We start from the raw sequence: 21,802 nt of genomic DNA, 5'->3' as shown, positions 1-21,802 counted from the left end.
TTTCAAGAAGGGGAGAGAGTGCACATGTGTTGCTCAGTAATTGGATGATTAATTTTTCAACTTATGGAGCTTCGATTATACGAGTGTTTTTTGTGGTCGGTCTTTCAAGGGGGAGAGAGTGCACACGCGTTGCGCGATGATTGGATGAATAATTTTTCAGCTTATAGCGCTTTGATTTGGATGTGTGGATGTTCTAATTGGTTCTTTTGATTCTTTTGAAGTCATGCCGGAACACTTTCTTGTACACTTCATAGGTCAGCCATGAGATCATAGACGATCGTCGTTTATTCGAGGAAGATGCGATTGTAAGTTCTTTCTTTTATTCTACTATTGCTTGGATTTCAATGTGACAAGTTCTTTCTTCTATTCTACTCTTGTTCAAATTTCAATACTATAAATAGAGGTAGCACTAGTTATAAGGTTTTCTAACTATCTCAATATGAAAACATATCTGGTGGATTCGCTCACGACATAAGTCAAATTCTTATTTCGTAATGGGCATTAATGAAGTAACATTTATCATCATATCAACCGATTTTAATTATATACGTGTGACTGACAGACGTGATTCTTAGTAGACATAAGTTAATTCTTTTTTCACAAAGGACATTAATAAAGTAACAATTATCGTTATATCCACCAATTCAAACCCTATATGAGACGCTGACAGACATTATTATCAGCATCGAACATCAATCAATTATTCGTTAACAAGGGACATTAAGAAAGTAACAACTATCACTCTATCTACCGACTCAAATCATATATGGGTCTCAGATGATGTTAACTCATTATGAAATAAACTTTCATTTCAAAAGTCAAAACCAAATTCACTCTAACAAATTTCCCAATATTTTAAAAAATAATCTCAGTAAAGAATCCGAACAATATAGATACACGGGTTGAGTTGACAGATGCGGGTGAGATGTGGCGTGAGGCATTTGACTTTTAATTTCTCTAAGAAAGCAACTCTCTCTCTCTCTCTCCCTATTTCTCACTTTTCATTCATTTTTTTCCTTATATTTTGTTTGGCATCAGATTCACCACTGACCCATTGTGTTTTCTAGTTCCGTACGCATGTGGGTGGGTGGGTGATTAATTTGGTCGCTTATTCTACAAGGCCAAAAAAGGGAATAATTTTCCATTTTCATAAAGGGCATATATGTAATTTGGCAATGAAGTTCCTAATATTGTTTAACCACGCGTTTACAAGTTAAATGTAGGATCGATAAATAGTTCATCGAATTTCATGTGTCTTTCACTCTATTTGTTGTTTCCTTTGTTTATGCGCGATGGAAGCTGTTATCATATGTCACGTCGCAGTTCTCAACTATTACTTAAATGATGTTAAAATTAATTGTGTCAAAGAAATTCAATTCATTTTGGTAACAATGAAAAACAATAGCCCCTAAAAAAAAAAAGAGGGCAAATGTCAGCAGTTAACCCTCTACCTAAGCAAGAATAGTAATAAAGGAGTTCATTTTTATCCTTCGAAATGGCCTACTGGTTTGAGCTTGGGACTTCCATGTTGGAGGTCTCAAATTCAAAATTCCTTACCAGCGAAAGTAAGAGATTTGTCTTCTGGGTCGAGCTCGTCGCACCAGATTTGCTATATAATTTGTAAGCTATTGCATTGGAGTGGGGGTTTTACCCTGTGTGCACCAAAAAGGTGGCGACAACGAGTTTTCCTTGTCATTAAAAAAAAAATAGTAATAAAGGAATAGTCTGCTGCCAAAGAAGTTGCTTTGCTTTAGGCAGTAGCTACCAAATCTGCTTTTTAGTCAGAAAAAAGCAAGAAAGATGGTACAAAAGCACTACGTACCCTTGTAAAAAAAACTGACTCATACACATGGACTACTTGCCCATGTCTTTTTATATAATACACACACGTTGACGCCAGATTTTGTGCCAAACAATGACCACTAATTTAATGATTCTCACGTTTATATAACATGAAGCCAACTTACATATCATCAAACACCAGTCTTGTTTGGTTTTCACATCTATCACATAGAAAGAATATAAGAAGCTAAGCTTGAATCTTGTCCTCATTCGGATGGATCGCTCATACAACTTCTGCACCTGGTTCCGAGGTTTAAACTGATAATTGTATATGGGGATGAGCAGAACTATGCTCGCTATAATATCACACTATCACGCACACTGTAATACTGAAATATGTGAATAGAAAACAAGCATTCTTTTACCTCTTCTCTCAAGAGGCATGAAAGAGAGAATCCTAGTTGTGGACTAAAATTTTGAGTTCATTTCTTCTGCTGCCATTGATGAGAAAAAGGTGCACATAATCTTTGTTCATTCTTTAAACTGCCATTCAGTACGACACATGGGACAATGTGCTTGAGCAGATTGAGAATTCACCTACTTCAACATACAATGAAGATGAAATGCATGGTTGCAAACACCCTATACTGCAAAGACGAGTAAATTATCAAAACATTAATAGCTTTAAAAAAGGGCCAGACTCCATCAGAGGTCATATAAATGCTATCCACGGAAAGATGCTGAACCCTAACCATATCAAAAAACCAATAGTCACTGTTCTCATCCAATCAAATGCCACTTTCTCCACATTTTCAAAATCCAGTGAACTCCTAATCTGCTGTCTAATTAACATTTATTATGAATTTGTTAAATAAACAAAACATGGGGAAAATGGGAGAAAGTAAATTGACATGTGTACACAGTCTTTTAGCAATCATCATGCCTCCCCTGTAATTAAAATGCTTCGTTCAGGTTAACTTACTACTACTGCAGACAAGAACTTGAGTATTGCTAGTAAAAACATGGCATCTGATGGACTGGCCACTCCCAACTTCGGGTTGGGTAGGCATATTTCATCACCTTTTACCAGCCTTGTACAGGCACAGAGAGATACCAAAGACTACCTTTTTCTCTTGTTTTTCTTTCTTGGGTTTAAGGGTGGCCAGGGCTAAGGGTTTGTGAGATTAGGATGCAAAGCTAAGTAAATAATTTTACTTTTTGTTCTATATTCTAAAAATATTGGAAAATTGTATAAAGAAAATGCAGATTTCACATGGTCTCTTAATAGAGTCAACGTGATGATCTTATAGGAGTTTGTTTTGTCCACGTAAGATTGTTAGTAGTTGTACTAGAGACAACTTTATAATTGAAACTTGTGATACATCCAGTAGCTGTCCAATTATCCTCCATTCCATCATCTCTGTGTCTAGCATCTTAATATGCCAACAAAAACTTTCTCAAGACAACTTCTCTCCCCTTCTGAATTTGCAGATAATACAAGTGAACCTTTTAAAATATAGGCTTTGAAAGAGACTTTGAAGATAATTTGTTAATATAGGGTGTGTTATAGCAGCTTATTGAGTATTTTGGTCAAATATTTTCAGCATAAGCTGTCAACAAAAAAATACTACTACAAATACTTGCCATGGGTCTTGCATTTTTTGAGAATCAGTATTAGTTTATTATATATCTGTGTTACAGAGCATTTCACCTGCTTGACTTCATCTTGCTATAACTAGTTCATATTGCTGACTCAAATTTGACAAAAAAAATGTCAAGTACCTATTTGATTTGCCCTAGCTGCGAGATGTTTGTGATACTGATCATGCTTCAATGTCTATCTACTCTAATAGAAGCTTGGAAAATCACACTGTATCACTAACTTAACTTTTATCCATGTTAGAGATTGATTTCTATTTTAGGCATGAATATAGGCTTCAAGTGCCAGTAATACTTGAATAAGTTCCCATAGATGCAGGATTTTTCAGATAATCACAGTTTCGCCTCAACAGTTTCCACAAACGTGCTTCTGATTCTTAGGAGTACTTATCTTAATTTCTATGCATATTTTTTGCCATTTGTTCTGCAATACAAGTTGGATATGTAATTTCGTTGAAGTTGGATAAGAAAAAGTAAGAGCACCTAAGGGTGTGCCCTAATGGTAATTGAAGTGGGGGAATAACCATGAGGTCTCAGGTTCAAACCCTATTGGAGACAAAAATACTAACACTAGGTAATTTTTCCATTTGTCTAGGCCTTGGATGGAAGAGTTACCTGGTACCTGTTCCGTGTAGAAGGTGACAGGTATTCCGTAGAATTAGTTGAGGTGCGCAGGTAGCAGGTATTTCGTCGAATTAGTTGAGGTGCGCAGGTAGCAGGTATTCCGTAGAATTAGTCGAGGTGCGCACAAACTAGCCCAGACACCATCGCTATTAAAAATATAAAGTTATTCATAGAATAAAACCAACGTAAACTACTTTTATCTTGTGATTTATAAAATTCTGCTAGCAAGACAGGCTGATCCTAATGGCCTTTGGTTCATGGAAGAGAAGAGATGGGTATAGGGCGAGACAATATTTTAAATCCTACTAGGAAGACAAGTGTTCATGCTTCATAGGACCAACTGCTCTCACTTCATACAATCAAATGTTAAAGGAGGGCAGCCTAGGAAACATTACTACTATGTCCTCTTTGGTACTTATGGAACGAAATATATAAAAGATTGTTTCAGTCAGCATCAAAAATTCTTTTCTTTTTCATTCATATTTTTGGTAGAGAGAAATTAACATGTTTATAGCTATCAAAGTGGTTTGATGCATGTGGATGACTCGTTTCGGTTCACAAACATTATTTGCAAATTCCTTCGACACCAACTGGGTGTTTAGTTATGAAATTTAACTAAAAAGACTGCTGACAAACACAAGACATAATGAAAGTGGTATACTAAGGTAAGTACAGTAATAGAAACAATGTGCAACTAAAGTAGTATTGCTCTCTCCGTTGAGTGCTTAAACAAAGTGCTGTAGATTGAAGGAGTTCTATATAGTTAGTGGGTACTAAGTTCTGAGAATATCCATGTTTTCAGTAAAACACTCACTATTTATACAAAAAAAACATACCCTTTACTATATCATTCTCCAGTCTTACCACCAAATCAAACAAATTAAAACTAATTATGTCATCCAGTAGGACAGTGATAGGTAACACTAGAATAAAGGACTACAAATATTATCAGGGAACACTTTATAGCTCTCCTTGTGTTCATGAGTAATATCGACTTAAAAATATGTAAACCTCGAAAACAAAGATCGGATTTTTTTCCCCATTTTGTAAAACACATGATGAATGCACAATTACATTTTTCCTTCTTCTCTTGAAAAGATAGACCAGCAAGCTAATAGCCTCAATTGGAAGGCACACATGCAAAGTTTAGGAACCAATATATTCTGATGCTTGAATCATTCCACCAATTGCATCAACAATGTATCTCAAAATTTAAAGGCAAATACATCTCGACAATGCACATACATTTAACTTATAAGACACTTCCGATATGTAATCTACAAAACATAATAATTTATCCATGTAAATATATAAAAATTGGTGTAACTCATTGGATATACAGATACACTAGGTTTACGTGATAATGGTGTTTCAGTAGCTAACTGAGAAAATTTTCAGTGAGGGATATACAGGCTTACTTAGTAGACAATCATCACCAGGGAGTTTGCAATCAGGACAACAACCATCAAAAGCCATCATACATATACCACAAGTTTCATATTGAGCTTCCCATGTCCATGAAGCAACTGTGTGTCATCTGCAATATCCAAGGAAGTAATCACATCATGCAATTCTAAAGTCAGCCAACTACTCTATTAAACTCCAAATGTCATGAAGAGGACGTACTCTATTCACGATCCCAGCAAAAAACACAACAGAACTGGTTAAGGGAAAATTCATGATATAGTCTATATCCCAAAAAAATATCACAACATATCCTTCTGTCAAAGCATCTAACCAACTTGAAACATAAAGCTTAAACTCCATTTACTTAAAAAAATTAGAACATGCACGTCTTCACCTCATAAAAACATGAAATGATTGATGGAATATAAATTGAAGTCACCGTTGAGGTGAAAGGTTCAAACCTAATAACTTTTTTTTTTTTAAAAAAAAAAGTAGATTTTCAGAAGAAAAAGACCAAAGGGCAAGCGAGAATGCTTCTTTGTAATCTTAAGAAGTTCAATGGCTCTACATTATCCAACAAAATTCTGAAATAAATGATACTAAATTCCCAAGATCACATGATAAGGCATATCCAATCACTAATTACAACGTACTCAGCGTAATCCAACGAAGTGGGAATCAAACTAGTTGCATATTCAGACTGTAAAAATTATATTTTTATAACAGAAATTATTTCCTAACATTTGCTATAATTCACTGCACTTTAATCTGCTACAATAAAATTAACATATATACATTTCATATCCTTCGTTTAAGCATTTCATATCAGTGATATAACCACAAAACGATACGAAAAATCTTGACTTTCATTGGCCCACTCTCTGCAACAACAGAACCACAAAAAACTCGTAAGGCCATGAAAATGGCAATTCTAAATCCTCTACTGAAACAAAAATTGGAAAAAAAAATTCATCGAAAAACAAATTAAAGTAATTTGGAAGAGATATTAACCTTTTTCTGAGACAAAATTGATGCGTTAATCTATGGATTATGAGTTGAAAATTGAACTGAAATTATCTTTCTTTTTAGGGCTTTATACAAACTTAGAAAATGGCGGAAAAAGTACTGAAAAATATGATATGGGCCTGCCTTGTAAGCAAGACTGAACTTAGCCCATATCTTACAACTCACATGGCCCGTTAATGATTTTAGGACTTGTTTGGTTAGAGAATAAGTTATTTCAGAATTATATTATCAAAAGTATTAAAAATATATCTAAATTTGACGTGAATTATTAATTTAATCTTAAATTGTTGAAATCTTTTAAAGTATTTCCTTACTTCATTAATTGAACTCAAATATACCCTATGATCTTGCAACATGAGTGAAAATACACCCCTAAAAATATTTTCTGTCTTATTTCACCCTTTAGACTTGTTTGATTGAAGATTATGTTATTCATAATATAATTATTCCAATATTAGTTATTTCAAGATCGTTATTCTATTCTCAATGTGGAATAAAAATAAGCTCAAAAGTATTTTCAATATTTTCTCTCATTTCACCCTTTAGACATCTAAAAATAATTCATTTTTAGACTGGGGTGTTCGTTTATTTCTTCTCAACAAAAGTTGTCCAAATGAGCTCGGCCAAGCGGGTCGGCCCAATCCAACTATTTAATTAAGTGACATTGGGCTTAACTTTTTCAGTTCATTTAGAAACGAGATTTTTTAGTTCATCCTCATTTGGCCCGCTAACCTCGTATGCCCAACCCGCAAGCCTCGTAAGCCAACTCGTGGGTTTAAATTTTAAAAATATTTACTGTATATATTTTAAGTAGTGATTTGTTTCTTAAGATTTTGTCAATAAATAATTTTGAAATAGAAATATAAAAAAACAAGTTTAACTTCTTTGCATATCTTTTACATTTTAGGGTCATTAAACCATAAAATTTTCTTATTATCCTAAATTCATTACTCCAATATTACTATGAATAGTTGGCCTCTTTTACTTGTAGTTTTACGCCTAATTTTTCATTTCTCTTTTATTGTCTCGTTTATGATAATAGTGATTATGTAATATTTTTTGCTTGGATGAATTTTATTAATGTTGTATTTTGGCTATTATGTAAGTACTCACTGAAGTATGCGTAATTTACGAATGAACTTATGAATGTATTAATGCCGTAATCATCAAACACCAATGTTTTATTCTCAATATAAGAGACCAATATTGTCCATTTTTTAATTGAAGGGTCAACCTTTCTGAATCTGTGGCCTGCTTAGGGCTGGGTTGGGTTGGTATTTTATTGGTCCTTTAATTAAAAGGTTCAACCCGTCCTACCCCATTTAACTCTCTAACCCGTTAGAATTGGGTTGGACTGAGCTAATCCATTTTGACATCTTTATTCTCAACAATTTTTACATCAACGGGCTAAAGAAGCCCAAATTACACAAATGTTAGCTGGCCCAAATTAGGATAGACAAGTTAAGTTTCGCCTAACAGTAGGGTTTCCTTATAAGAGTTCTCTTTGTCTCTTCTACTCTGCCTCCATGTTTCTCGTCTCTTTTTCCCCATCTTTGATCATTCTCTGCCTCTGGACCATAATATCTACATCCATGATCAACGAAGTGATATTTCAGCTCACAAAGGCATTTTTATCATATTTTGTGTCTTTTTCAACTAGTTTCCCTGTTAATTCTTATTTTGTAGATGTGTACCCTGGTGGAGACGTGTGGAATTCACGCAGTCAATCATGACGCTCCTTCTGAAGGGTTTGAGTTACCGGCCTGAGGCGCGAGTTCGATAGCTTCCAGGTAAGTAAGCTTTAATATAAATAGTTCATCTCTTAAATGTATTTTCCACTAAAGGACATAAATCTATTTTGCCATATGAAGATTCTAGCCGCAACCTTCTTAATTAGCCCCTTCAAAGTAGTTTTTCCCATTTCGTCCATAATATATAGGACATAAGGTATGTAAAAGGAAAATTTCCAGGCCTAAAACCAGACAAATTCCTCATCCTTATTATTACTATTAAATGGGTCTTTTCGTGTAAGTAAAAAAAACTCTTCTCTTTGTTGACCTTTTGTCCCCCGCTGTATCATTATCCCTCAAAACCTGCATTATTTAAATCACTGAATGCCTTGTCTTCTGATCCAAATAAAATTGTGTCATCTAGATAATTTATTTTAGGACTCTATTTTCTCATTCCAAATCCTTTTAAAAGATTCTTGCTCATTGAATTGGCTAAAAGACTTCTAATAACACCTCTCCAGATATAATGAACAAGGTTGGAGACAATGGATCCCACTTGCTTTAGTCCCCTAGTTGAGTGGAAGAAGCAATGAGTTTATCCATTAATTAGTACAGAGTACCAATTAGCCGAAATTCATCTCCAAACAATATTTATTATCACCTCTAGAATTAAAACTTCCTTAGCTCTTTTGTTAAGAATATCCAAGCAACTCTATCATATGTCTTAGTCATATCCAACTTTACCACTACATTAACCTTTTTATTTCTAAGGTGTATATTCCGTATAATCTCCTGTACTAACAAAATATTTTTCATTATGCTTCTTCCTTTTACAATACCCGACTGATTAAGAGATATAATATTTGGAAGCACTCTAACAATCCTCTCATGAAGCTGTCTTAAAATCACCTTATTAGTAAAATTGCTCAAACTCATGGCCTCAATTCTTTGAATTCTTACACAAATTTCTTTTTGAAATCAAAACAAGGTTAATATGTGTAATGAATTCGGGCAACTCCGACCCACAGAAAAATGGTTGAACTAATCTTGTGAGTTCCTCACTCTTTAGGCTTGTTAGATTGAAAATCGTTGTGCTATCCTCAATATGGAATAAAAGAACACTATAATCTTGAGACAACTGACTCATAACTAGTTATCATGTAATTTTGTCATAACTAAACATACTCATACAAAACTAAATATGGGATTAAGTATATCTTATTCCTCGTACTAAATGAGCTCTTGATGTGAAATAAAAATAACAGTATAATCTTGAAATGAATCTACAATTTATTTTAATTAAACGTAGGATAAACCAAACCTAAAATTAATTTCTAAAATTATTAAATATCGTGTAATTTTTAATGTATAAAAACATAAAAGGTACAAATATGTCTCTAAAATTTTGGACATAAATTGAGGGGATGCTTGTGCATTTTCCCTTCTATTTAATCTAAAGGCTTTGCTTTCAATTAATATATTCTTATGTACCAAAAAAAAAAGAAATCGTAGTCATTAAAATTTTAATAAAATTTACGATCAAATGAAAACAAAAAGACATAATCTTCTAAATTGTCTTTTTATTTTCTTCTTCTTATGAGATACGTTGAGAATGTCTCCAAAAAATAAATATCGAGTAGTGTGACCTTAATTCATTAAACTACTTTACTCTTGTTTTTATAAGAGGTGTATATTTTCTATTTTACACGGTAATTAAAAATTATGATTCTCTCTATCCTTATTTAGTAGTCCATTTTAGTAAAGACACACATATTAAGACAACAATGATTAACATAGTGAAGTTACAATCTTACCCTTATTAAATATGATTTCAAAAAGGATGAATCAAAATTTAGAAATTTTCAAGAAGTTTAAATGAGGGTATAATAGGAATTTTTTTTGTCCTTTCTTGATTTGTCATAATGGACAAGTAAATAGGTTCATCCAAAAGAGGAAATATGAATAACTAAATAGGGACAGAAGGAGTAATCAATTGATCATTTTTAAATCTATTAATGATTTTGCTCTTAGTTCGTACGACCTCTGTCCCTATTTCCTCTTTTAGCTGTTCCTATTTACTTGTCCATTTTGATAAATTAAGAAAATACAATTTTTTTCCTATTATACCCTCATTTAAACTTCTTGAAAATTTCCAAGTTTTAATTCATCATTTTTTGAAATCATAATCAATAAGGTAAAATTATAACTTCACTGTGCTAATTATTGCTATCTTAATATGTGTGTCATTTCTAAAGTGAACAACTAAATAGGAACAGAGGAAGTATTAATTAGCTTTTTCTAAAAAAATATTCTTGGACTTCGAAATTTCTTTAAACTTTCAAACGTCATATTAATTATAGGGGTAAAATTGAAAAAATAATTACTTATATCATAATTTAATAAATTATCGAATAAAATGAAATAAATAATTTTAATAAAATGCTCATCTAATATGGGACTGAGCGAAAATCAATTAGGTTTGAAACATTTTTAAATTTCAAAATAAAATTGTGTTTGGGAATCTTGCATTAACTTTCTTTGTCTTGCATCGGAATTTGTGCTTAATTTAATTTGAGATTGTTGTACGAACAAATCCGTCATTAGAATAAATGTTAATCCTCTTTTTATTTGAAGTATATAAAATTTTAAAATACAAGGCTTAGATTTAAAAAAAAAAACCTTAGTCAGATTGCTGACAAAAGATAAACTATTTTTATTGAAAGTAATAAAGATAATTTAGCACTTAAACTAATACACAGGAAGGGGGAGGGGGGTTTCAAGATTCTTTTCATTAATTTCTATTTCTTACAAATATTTGTTCATAGATTTTTTTTTTGGAAAAATAATAATTCAAATTTATATATTTTTATATGGTTTTAAACTTATAATTTTTTTTAACAAGCAAAAAAAGGTTAAACTTATTCTTGTAATATGCGAAATAATCCATATTTGCTTATAAAAATTTTGTGAATTATCACTTTTTTTCTAGTAGTCAAATATCAATAACTTATCGTTTTAAATTATTAAAGAGAAATGTTTTTCTTTAACATTTCTTTGATGTAAGTTTCGTTTTCCTGAGGTCCTTTTAAATATTAAAAAATTAAAATATTATTTCTTCTATTCAATTTATAAGTGATTATAAATCGTAAAATATAGTGATGAATAGTAAAATATAATTTCGAGTGAAATTTCCTTATTATTACATTAATACAAAAGCGAGTGGGGTGTGTAGTAGTACACCATGTGGCCTGGCTGCTCCATTCTTGTCACTCTTCTTCCTTTTGAGCTTCATTTTTTCCATTTCTCTGTACTATAGAACCTTTTTCTTCATCTTTTGCTCTCTTGGTACTTCCACAAACTCTTTTTTGTGACATTTTTTTCTTTTTTCATAGTGTTTTCTGAGAGATTTGCTGATTTGGGTGTGCTGTAGATTTGGGGTGTTGCACTTGTTTGTGAAGAGAGAGAGAGAGAGAGAAATGGCAGGAGGTGGAGGAGGAGGAGCAGCTCCAGCAGCAAAGGCAAGTGAACCAGTGCCACATCCACCAAAAGATCAGCTTCCTAATGTTTCTTACTGCATTACTAGTCCTCCCCCATGGCGTAAGTTTCTTTACATCTCTTTCCCTTTTATGCTACCCCACTACATTGCTTTGTGTTTTTATTATCTTTTTTGATTTTGGGGGTGTAATAATGGGTACTTGTTAGTTTCTTTGAGCAGACGACTGAGTGATGAATGGTTCAGGTTCAGGTTCAGGTTCGAATCTCAACTTAATGTGAGCTCATAGGAGCTAAGGGTTGGGACAATGTGGGATAGTATGGCTAACAGGTGGATTAATCGAGGTGCATACAAGCTAGTCTAGATGCATATGGTTTATGGGTTATGGTTCTTGTGAACCCATTTTTTTTCTTTCTTGAAGATTGCACTGTACTACTTGATAACACAATCACTTGTTCTGGTTTCACATTTTCTGTTTTCTTCAAAGGTGTATGGCATGTTATGCTTTGGGTTCATGGGGTTTATGTTTTTAGCTAGCAAATTGGAATCTGAAACGGGTCTAGCAGCTCCCAGAATGTGCACCCTATTGAAAAGAATAGTAAAAGTTACTCATTCCACTTGAGGATGCCATTTTTGCCTATAAATCAGCCATTTGGTTCACCTCTCTGAAACAATGGCGTACTTGTGTTTCATCTATGTCCATGTTGAGCCTTATTTCCCTGATGATCTCTTTGAGTTTAAGGTTGGAATTGTTCTCTTCTTTTATCATTAGCAATAACCATAGAGTCCATCTCCAAGTCCAGTTGATATTGTTTTGATTGCACCATTGAACACCATATCTAACAGCTTCAGCTTCTACTTGATTGTTACTTTGACAACATATTGGAATTGAATAGGCCATTACAAGATCTCCAACTGCATCTCTAATGATAATCCCAATTCCAGCTCTGTTATTGCTTCTTAAAAAACTACCATCACTATTGAGTTTGAATCTTCCCTCAGTAGGTTTTTTCCAGACAACGACCTTACAACTCACCACTGGTTTCATTCTTTCCACAGTTTGACAAATATGTAGCCATGTGTAGTTATCATCAAACAATTTGCATTTAGGGAAAACTATACCAATAGCAGCTTTAATACTCCACAAAATTTAGTTTCCGTTCTTTTAGTATTGAACTTCTTGGTGAAGAATCATTGGATTGTATTTCATTCAACAAATTGAGACTAATTTGGTTGTATTGTGGATGGAGTCTATTTTATTTATACATCTCAAGGGTGTGTGTATCTTATACATGAAAAACTAATGTAAGATATTAGGTAGTCTGGGTTTGCTAGGCCTGGGTGCCATATATCATAAGACAATAAGGGGCCGTTTAGTTACGGTATAAGAGGGCATGTTATTAAACACAATGTGTATTGACCATCACTTGTTCTGGTGGGCATGTTATTAAACACAATGTGTATTGACCATCACTTGTTCTGGTTTCACATTTTCTATTTTCTTCAAAGATAAATTACTGGCGATTTGTCTGTGTCATGTTATGCTTTGGGTTCATGGGGTTTATGTTTCTAGCCAGCAAATTGGAATCTAAAACTGGTTTGATATGGGAAGCAGCTCCCAAAATGTGCACCCTATTTTCTTGGTACTGTTTGGTGAAGAATAATTAGATTGAACCTATATGTTTTAAATTGGTTTCGCCATGTTTATTGTGGACCAAGCTGATTTTGTGTAATTGTTGGGATGCAGCTGAAGCTATTCTTCTTGGATTTCAGCATTATCTTGTTATGCTTGGTACCATTGTTATCATTCCTACAGCTCTAGTTCCCCAAATGGGAGGTGGAAATGTGAGGCCTCCAGACACATTGAACGACTTATTTACTTAAGATATGAGTTTCTCTTTTGACCTCACGTAATGTTATACATTTTAACTGGAAGACTATCTGCCCGTTGCAGGAGGAAAAAGCCCAAGTTATTCAGACATCGCTATTCGTCGCTGGGCTGAACACCTTGTTGCAGTCTATCTTTGGGACTAGATTGCCTGCTGTGATTGGAGGGTCTTATACCTTTGTTGCACCTACAATCTCGATTATCCTTTCTGGACAATGGAATGATGAAGATCCTGTGTCGGTTAGTGTCCTCAAACACCAGTCATTTTCTCTTTATTCTTTGGATCATCTAGTGAACTTATTGGTTGATTGTCAAGGACAAAAATTGAGATATTGGTTAACTTATATACTCAAAGGCCAGCTCCCAAAATCCTTTTCGAAAAGTTAGAAATTAAATTACAGCCTTCCTTGTTTTTCCCCTCTTGGGTCATTTAGGTTCCCAATTCTAAACCAATTTTTTGCACTCCCTGTCTGATCAGATTTCTTGGCACAATCACTCCACCACTTTTCTTCTTTTCTCTTTATTTGGTCCATATGGTGTAACAACTACTTTTTGTTACCTTTTGACTATTTGTAAATATGTTTAGTCCATTTTTTCTCATAATTTCAGCAATATGAAAGTGTGTACATTGTTTTAGGGTTGTAATGGTATTTCTCCAAACAATTGAATCAAAATCACAACTTCTCAATTTTGTAAAAAATATACAAGTACCAATTTTTTCAATAACCAAATCCATACACTAACAATAATTTTCCATAATATCACTTTGAGAAAACAAATTAATATACCATCCAATTGTCAAAAGAAGCTGATGCACAAATTTAAACCTTTTTGGAGTAATGTGGTCATGCCAGGAGATGTTAAAAGTTTACTACCGAGCAGTGTCTAGGGTTGATAAAAGACTGAAGTTACTGAAGAAGACAGTTACTCTACATATTTTGTGGATTGTTTGGATAGAAAGAAAAAGAGATGTTTTGAGGAAAAGGTAGAACACCTTTATTTTCTTAAAAATAGATGCTTACTAATTTATACTCATGGTGTAAGGGTCGTATCGTATGACAGACGGTTTAGTTCAGCTATTTTTTTCTTTTCTCATATGGTACTGAGATATAATTAATTTTACATTACCTTATCTAAAAAAAAGGAAGAATAAAAAACTGATGCAGAAATAGTTTACTTTCAACTTGATAATTCATGTCAGTGTATATTCCTTTAACTTCTTTAATAGCCAGGAAGACGCTTAGAGACACAAAGGAAGTCATCCAATTCATCTTGGTGATATTGGATCTTAGTTTATTGTTAATATTTCTCTGTTTATTCAGAAATTCAAGAAGATAATGCGGGCCACCCAAGGTGCCCTTATTGTTGCTTCAACCCTTCAGATTGTCCTAGGCTTCAGTGGTCTCTGGCGCAATGTTACAAGGTTTGTTACATCACAAGATTTCTCCCTCCATTTGAGCGATTTCTCATAATGCTACCTAACTTTATACCATCAATTATGCACGTTCTTGCCTGCTCTTGGATATTCTTATGCTATACTTTGTGAGCAAGTTCTCTAAGTCTAAGGGTCACTTTCTTGTGGTTTAAGGTCTGTTCAGTTATGTTAAGTGCTTTGTGTTCGTACAGTGTGCTAGCTCTGATTATCATTTTACTTCATGTGGATTCTTAGGTTTCTGAGTCCACTTTCAGCTGTTCCTTTGGTTTCTCTTGTTGGCTTTGGTCTTTATGAGTTTGGTTTTCCTGGGGTAAGCAGAAACTCACCACACTTATCTTGCATTGATATTCATCCAATGATGATTGTTGAATTTGTTTCATCTCTGTTTAGGTTGCCAAATGTGTTGAAATTGGGTTGCCAGAGCTAGTCCTTTTAGTCATTTTCTCTCAGGTAAGTTGTTTTGTCGAGATATCATATATATCTCGTAAACATCATATATATATATATATATATATATATATATTGGGAAGCTCCAAAGTGAAAAGTTGAATTATCATTTTGCCCTTTTATTAAATTAAAACTTATATAATTTTCAAAATCTTGACCTTTCAAATTTCTCACACAAATTTTAAGAAAATACAAATGAGTAATTATTCCTTAAAGACAAGAAATTAAAGTAGATTCATGTATCTTTTAAAATTAAATTTCATCTCAATCTTTTTTATATTTATTTTTATAATATTTGACCTTTCAATTTTTCATGTGTATTTTCATGTTTCCATAATTTTGTTCTATAAATTTAACTTTTCCAAGAAAAACTTTTATTTACTATTCCTACAATACTTGTGTGTAGGGACTCTAAAATTTATTTCACGCATTATATTTTCTTATCTCATCTTCCAATAGTAACTTATTTTTACATTTTTCATTCATATTTTAATATATAAAATTTCTTTGTTATTATTGGTTGTACATAGTTTAATCTTCTCAATGATATTTATTCTGATCAATCTTTTCACATCGTTAGATACTCTATAAAGTGTATCATAAGTTTGGTTTATCCAATTATTTCATTTGTCTTCTTTGGTTAAATTTCTCCTCCAAAAAGAGTCTACTTCACGTAAAGCTTATTTCAATATAATTGATTTAGCTACAAATATTGACCAACACTTTTTGTATTATTGTTAAGCTAGCAGCATATTCACTTCTTTTTAGTATAATATCTATTTATGAAAAGTTTCTGTTGCAATAGAACTCAAAATTCAGATATAAGTTGATCTGTGAATGTCTTTGCATATTTGAATTTTGAAATGTGGACATGGACTATGTTTGGAGCACACAGGTTCATAATTGATTGTGTGTTTGTAGTTTAAAATGGTATGAAATACACGTGCGTTGCACGTGTTCGAGAACTATTTATTTAAACACACTACATAGTAGGATATAAGTTACACATTCTTAATAAAACACTGGTTTTTGCAGTATCTGGCACACCTGATACGTCCAGGGAAGAATATATTTGATCGTTTTGCTGTTCTTTTCACGGTGATCATTGTATGGATTTATGCACACCTACTCACTGTGGGCGGGGCTTACAATGGAAAGCCACCGAAGACACAAGCAAGCTGCAGAACTGACCGTGCTGGACTCATTAGTGGTGCTCAATGGCACGTGCTCCGCTCCTTCATTTTTCACTTTTCTAATGTACTGGCATGGGTTAAATATTTGTGTGGATATGCAGATCTTTTTGGTATTTTAACATTTATGCGGTCCCAAAGATACGGAACTCCTTGGTAAAAATTACAACTTTGTAAGTGTAAGAGTGGGTCTTGCTTCTGTGGCTTACATACATTCAAAAATGATTCTACAGCATGGTATAAAAGTTGTGTTCTAGGGAAGTGGCACATGTTAGCACAGCATAAAAAGGAAAATAAGATGCTTATGTTGGGACATAAGGATTAGTTTCTGATAACCTATATTGCATTACAATCTTCAACATAATAACACTTTGTTTTGACATGTGGCATAGACCATTGTCTTCCACTCTAGAGTCCTAGAATTTAAGAAATTTAGAATGTTAACATGTCATGCTCTTATTGCCTCTCTAAAGTGACTATCCCAGTGGCTCCTCTGAGCAGTAGCTTCTGGGAAAGACAAGAAATTGGTGCGTACTTGTCCATTAAACTAACCTTGCGTAATTTGATTGAAACGATAAACAAGAAGAAAATAAGAGAGATGCATATAGGTATTTTAGCTATATAATTTTGCATGGAATGATGCTTTGTGCTTTTCGTTTCATCGCCAGTTTAGTCACAACTGATCAACTGGCTGTGCTGGTCTGTTATTCCCACACTGAGCATAACTGGCACATATGGTCATGGTGCTATAGATTAGGAAAAGTACGCACAAGTGGGTGTCCCAAAGTAACCTATCTGAGTCTTATATTATCGACTGCATAGAGTGTTTGTTGGTCAATTTTGAAAAATGGAGCATAACAAAAATTAGATTTCGTTATCCATTTCATCTTCTCTTACTGTTGGTCTTATGGTTGTGACATGGGATGCATATTGTTTGAAAAACATTCCATTACGTTCATTACTCATATTAAGGTGTTTTTGTTGGTTAAGTATTGTTCTTAATTTGTTACTTTAGCCTGTAGGAAAATATTCCTCTAGAATTACGAGGCAACTTATTGTAATTTTAATAATTTTCTCTTTTCGTTTGCTGGTTTGAACCTGCAGGATTAGTATTCCTTACCCTTTCCAATGGGGACCTCCTTCATTCAATGCTGGTGAAGCATTTGCTATGATGATGGCTAGTTTTGTTGCTCTAGTAGAGGTTTGTTCACCTGTCAGGGCTTGGTCAAAGATATTGTAAATATTTTAGTTTCAGGCTGTTTTCTTTGCTAATTCCACTATGATCCGGATTGTCTTACATTTTGTCTACTTCAGTTATTGTTTTTATGAAACGTTTAGTTGTTGTTACAGATGTTCTGAGTTACTACTTCTCAACCTTCGTCTGCTTCCTCTTTCTTTGTGCTGTCCCTTTTTTTTTTTTTACCTGTTTGCATCCTTTTTCCAATTTTTGTGTGATGTCACACCTCCTTTTAGCCATTTTTCTGAAGAAAAAAAAAGAGATACTTATAAGCTCTGAAAGAGATAGGCTTTAAACTAACTTCCTTTCACGCTTGTGCTTTGGTGTTTTCAGTCCACTGGTGCTTTTATTGCAGTTGCAAGATATGCAAGTGCCACTCCCTTACCACCATCCATACTTAGTCGTGGTGTTGGTTGGCAGGTAAACATGATTTCTTTCTCAAATTTCTCCTATCCCTCTCGCCCTCCTGTAAAAGTGAAAATAGTAAGGGAAGTTCTGCTGCATTTCATTGAAGGGGAGCCTTACTCTGAATCAAATGCATAGTCTTTAGGGAGGTTTATCTGAAGCCGTATGTAGATTAGGAGAACTACACTAAGTTGGAATGTCATCACACTCATCCAGTATCAGCATTGTCAACAATCATCATAAATTCACAGTAAGAATTATGAACTGTTTTTAATTATCCCAACGCCCAACTCTAACTAGAATGCTTTCTTTCCATAACTGATACAATTAGTCAAAATCTTTGACCACTCAGATGCAATTTTGCTACCAAACATGTCTATCTGTGGTCCAATTTGAGTAAATTTTGCAGTTGATCCACTTTGGGTGTGACAGTACATGGCGGATAGGATATTTCTTCTGTTAGTGGATATCATACGTTATGTGGTTAAGGGATTGGAACAGCCAAAATTCCTGCATCCTATTTAAAGACCTATGCCTTGGAACTCAATAATTCTCTCTCTTGCTTCCTACACGTTTTCTGAAAATATTCATCTTCTTCTTCCACGCGTTGTCTTTCGTTTTCTACCATTCATTTAGCCACAAATTCTTTTATCTTGGAAAATTAGACACATAAATTAAACACTTAAATGCTGTTGTTACAGGAATATTCTCCTATAAACTTTTCATAATTAAGTGAGTTTTAGTATGCGATAGCATGGTATTTATCATTTTTACCAGATTACCATTTAAACATATCAATAGATTTACCTGTATACCTTTTACACTTCGAGTGCATAGAAGTTAAACTCTATTGCATTATATCATGCTTTTACAGTACATAATTTATTGAATGCAAGCAAGGGGCTAGAAAGACAGCTCAATAAGGGCTTACTCAGTTTATCAAATGCTCCCAGACTAGTTGGGGGTAGCAGAGAGAGTGCACTGGATGTATATTTAGCAACCTTCCTATCACCCTCATTGAATGATACTTCGGGATCATGGGAAAATTAAAAAGTTTTTTAAAGTAATTTTTTTAAAGTTTCATTCTTTTTTAGGGTGGGGGTAGGTCAGATTGGAAAAGGAGGAAATCTATCTTGTTTATCTTAATGAGGTTCGCGGGAAGTGCCATTGTTTCTCTTCCCCTACCATTTGCTATTTCTTCATACCTTGCTTTCTTTAATTTAGATACATTTTGTTTTTGCCTCAGGGAGTTGGCATTCTACTATCAGGATTATTTGGCACTGGGAATGGATCTTCTGTATCCGTGTAAGTCCAGACAAAAACCTTCTGCAACTTGACACTGCCTTGTTATGATAGTTGACTAAGTCGACTCACTTTTGTGTACATGCAGGGAGAATGCTGGTCTATTAGCATTGACACGTGTTGGCAGTAGAAGAGTTGTTCAGATATCTGCTGCGTTCATGATTTTCTTTTCAATTCTCGGTAAATCACCACTCTTAACACTTAGTTTGAGCAATTCTTGTGGGTTATCTTGATACTTGATTCTCTTTACCCTCTGTCGATTTGTCTTGACAACCACATTATCATCAGGGAAATTTGGAGCTGTCTTTGCTTCAATTCCTGCACCTATTGTTGGTGCTTTATATTGCCTTTTCTTCGCTTATGTAGGTATGTATATCTTTTAAGGCAAGCATATGCCCGGGATCACTGCTATCCCAAAATATTTCATGTTATGGAAAGCTTGGGAATTATGGTTTCTTATGTTCTTTCTTCGCAGGCGCTGGAGGCTTAGGTTTTCTTCAGTTCTGCAATCTTAATAGTTTCCGCACCAAGTTTATATTAGGTTTCTCCGTCTTTCTTGGCTTGTCCATTCCACAGTACTTCAATGAGTATACTGCTGTTGCTGGTTATGGACCTGTTCACACACATGCAAGATGGGTATAGCAAAATTAACATCATTTTATGAATGTCCTAACATTTGACTTATGTTACATTAAGAGCTTTTGTGGTTTGTTATTCTCTTTCAGTTCAACGACATGGCCAACGTTCCCTTTCAATCAAAAGCTTTTGTGGCGGGTATCGTTGCCTTTTTCCTGGACAACACAATGCACAAAAAGGATGGCCAGACAAGAAAGGACAGAGGCAAGCACTGGTGGGACAAATTCAAGTCCTTCAAGACTGACACGAGAAGTGAGGAATTCTACTCCCTCCCTTTCAATCTGAACAAGTATTTCCCATCTGTGTGATTTGGCGACGCCACGGACACAAAGGTTTCATCTTTTTACTAGTAAGTACTAGAGTTCATCTGTGCTTGTTGGAGAGGGGGGGAGGTAGGTTGCTGCTGCAACATCAATTTTCTTCTTTCATGAGAAATGAAGTATGAAGAAGCTTAGAACAACAGTTATTAGTTTAAGTATTTCCTACTGTTGTAAATTTATGGATCATTTGGATTCAACTTTAACTAGCAATTGAGCAAGCAATCCTTTTATGAATTATAATTAGCAGTAAATCAGTGTACAACAAAACACTAGGACAATTTTTTTTTTTGTCTTGCATGAAAAAAATAGAAAAATTGTAAAATGGTTTTTAAATTATGTGAAATCAAACAAAAAATGTCTTTAATTAATAGTTTGGTCTTTGATCTTACGAGTTAGGATTAATAGTTTGGTTAAAAAATGTCTTTATTTTTACTTAATGGGTCAAAATGTTCTTTCTCTAATAACATTATTAGGAAAAGAAAGATTTTTAATAAGAAAATAATAATATATTTATATAGAAATTTTTTTTTTGATCCATTAAATTATTTTTGAGCCATAGTATTAATTAAAGATATTTTTATTCAATTTCGCATAGATCCAAATTATGCAACCAAATGATGACTGTGTTACACTGGTAAAGAAGGGGAGACCAGGAAAATAGGACCACTGAACCACTATGAATTGTTATTTGAAGACAGAAAAACAAAAAAGTGAAATTGGACATGCAATTGGTTAACTTTTTATTCTATGATTTATTATTATTTTATTTTTTTGGAAAGGAAGCCACTTATTTTATACCCTTTCTTATTTCTTTTCAAATTGGATTTCAGAGATAAAAGTAGAATTTTGAAGAAATTAATTGGTTAAAATTGGCTTTGTCAATGTTATTATGAAGTTTTTTCAAGCATGAATTGAGTGTCATAATGTATTAATGTTTCAAGTACACTTAGATTCTCCTTTGTTGAAAGGGAGCTACTTCATATCATTGTGCTCAATGAGTATTATATAGTATATGAAAATCATGTGATTTAGTTGATTTCTTATTGTTTGTCCTAATTTTGGTGGTACAATTGCTTAGTGTATGTGTTAGTGGCCGGGAAGTAACAAGTATTATCAGAGACAAATCCAAAATTTGAAAGATGATGTTACATCTGACTGATCACTAATGACTATAGCAATGGCGAAAATATAAATATCTAGATCATATATGGATTTTAATTC

General features: G+C 33.7%; 1 protein-coding gene and 1 pseudogene across 2 annotated transcripts; one reads left to right on the top strand and one right to left on the bottom strand.

Annotated features, from left to right (window-relative positions):
* Positions 1-1,901: 1,901 nt before the first annotated feature.
* On the bottom strand, positions 1,902-5,598 carry LOC101245467 (anaphase-promoting complex subunit 11-like; annotated as a pseudogene).
* Positions 5,599-8,022: 2,424 nt separating this feature from the next.
* On the top strand, positions 8,023-20,815 carry LOC101252294 (nucleobase-ascorbate transporter 6). Of its 2 annotated transcripts, none has more exons than XM_026031296.2 (15): positions 8,023-8,288; positions 11,659-11,825; positions 13,469-13,566; positions 13,676-13,849; positions 14,932-15,032; positions 15,279-15,354; positions 15,435-15,494; positions 16,527-16,711; positions 17,786-17,882; positions 18,252-18,338; positions 19,570-19,628; positions 19,714-19,805; positions 19,914-19,991; positions 20,101-20,261; positions 20,351-20,815. In XM_026031296.2, the coding sequence occupies exons 2-15, from the start codon at positions 11,705-11,707 to the stop codon at positions 20,567-20,569; spliced, it is 1,608 nt and encodes a 535-aa protein (XP_025887081.1). In that variant the 5' UTR covers positions 8,023-8,288; positions 11,659-11,704; the 3' UTR covers positions 20,570-20,815. The 2 variants fall into 2 exon arrangements, with proteins under 2 accessions (XP_025887081.1, NP_001307892.1); NM_001320963.1 differs by lacking the exon at positions 8,023-8,288 and adding an exon at positions 11,462-11,573 and having other exon boundaries at positions 20,351-20,584.
* Positions 20,816-21,802: the final 987 nt, after the last annotated feature.

Source organism: Solanum lycopersicum, chromosome 6 (assembly GCF_036512215.1).
Source record: "Solanum lycopersicum chromosome 6, SLM_r2.1".
Classification (NCBI taxonomy): domain Eukaryota; kingdom Viridiplantae; phylum Streptophyta; class Magnoliopsida; order Solanales; family Solanaceae; genus Solanum; species Solanum lycopersicum.
The sequence above is the reverse complement of the archived record's forward strand: the minus strand, read 5'-3'. Positions and strand labels throughout refer to the sequence as shown.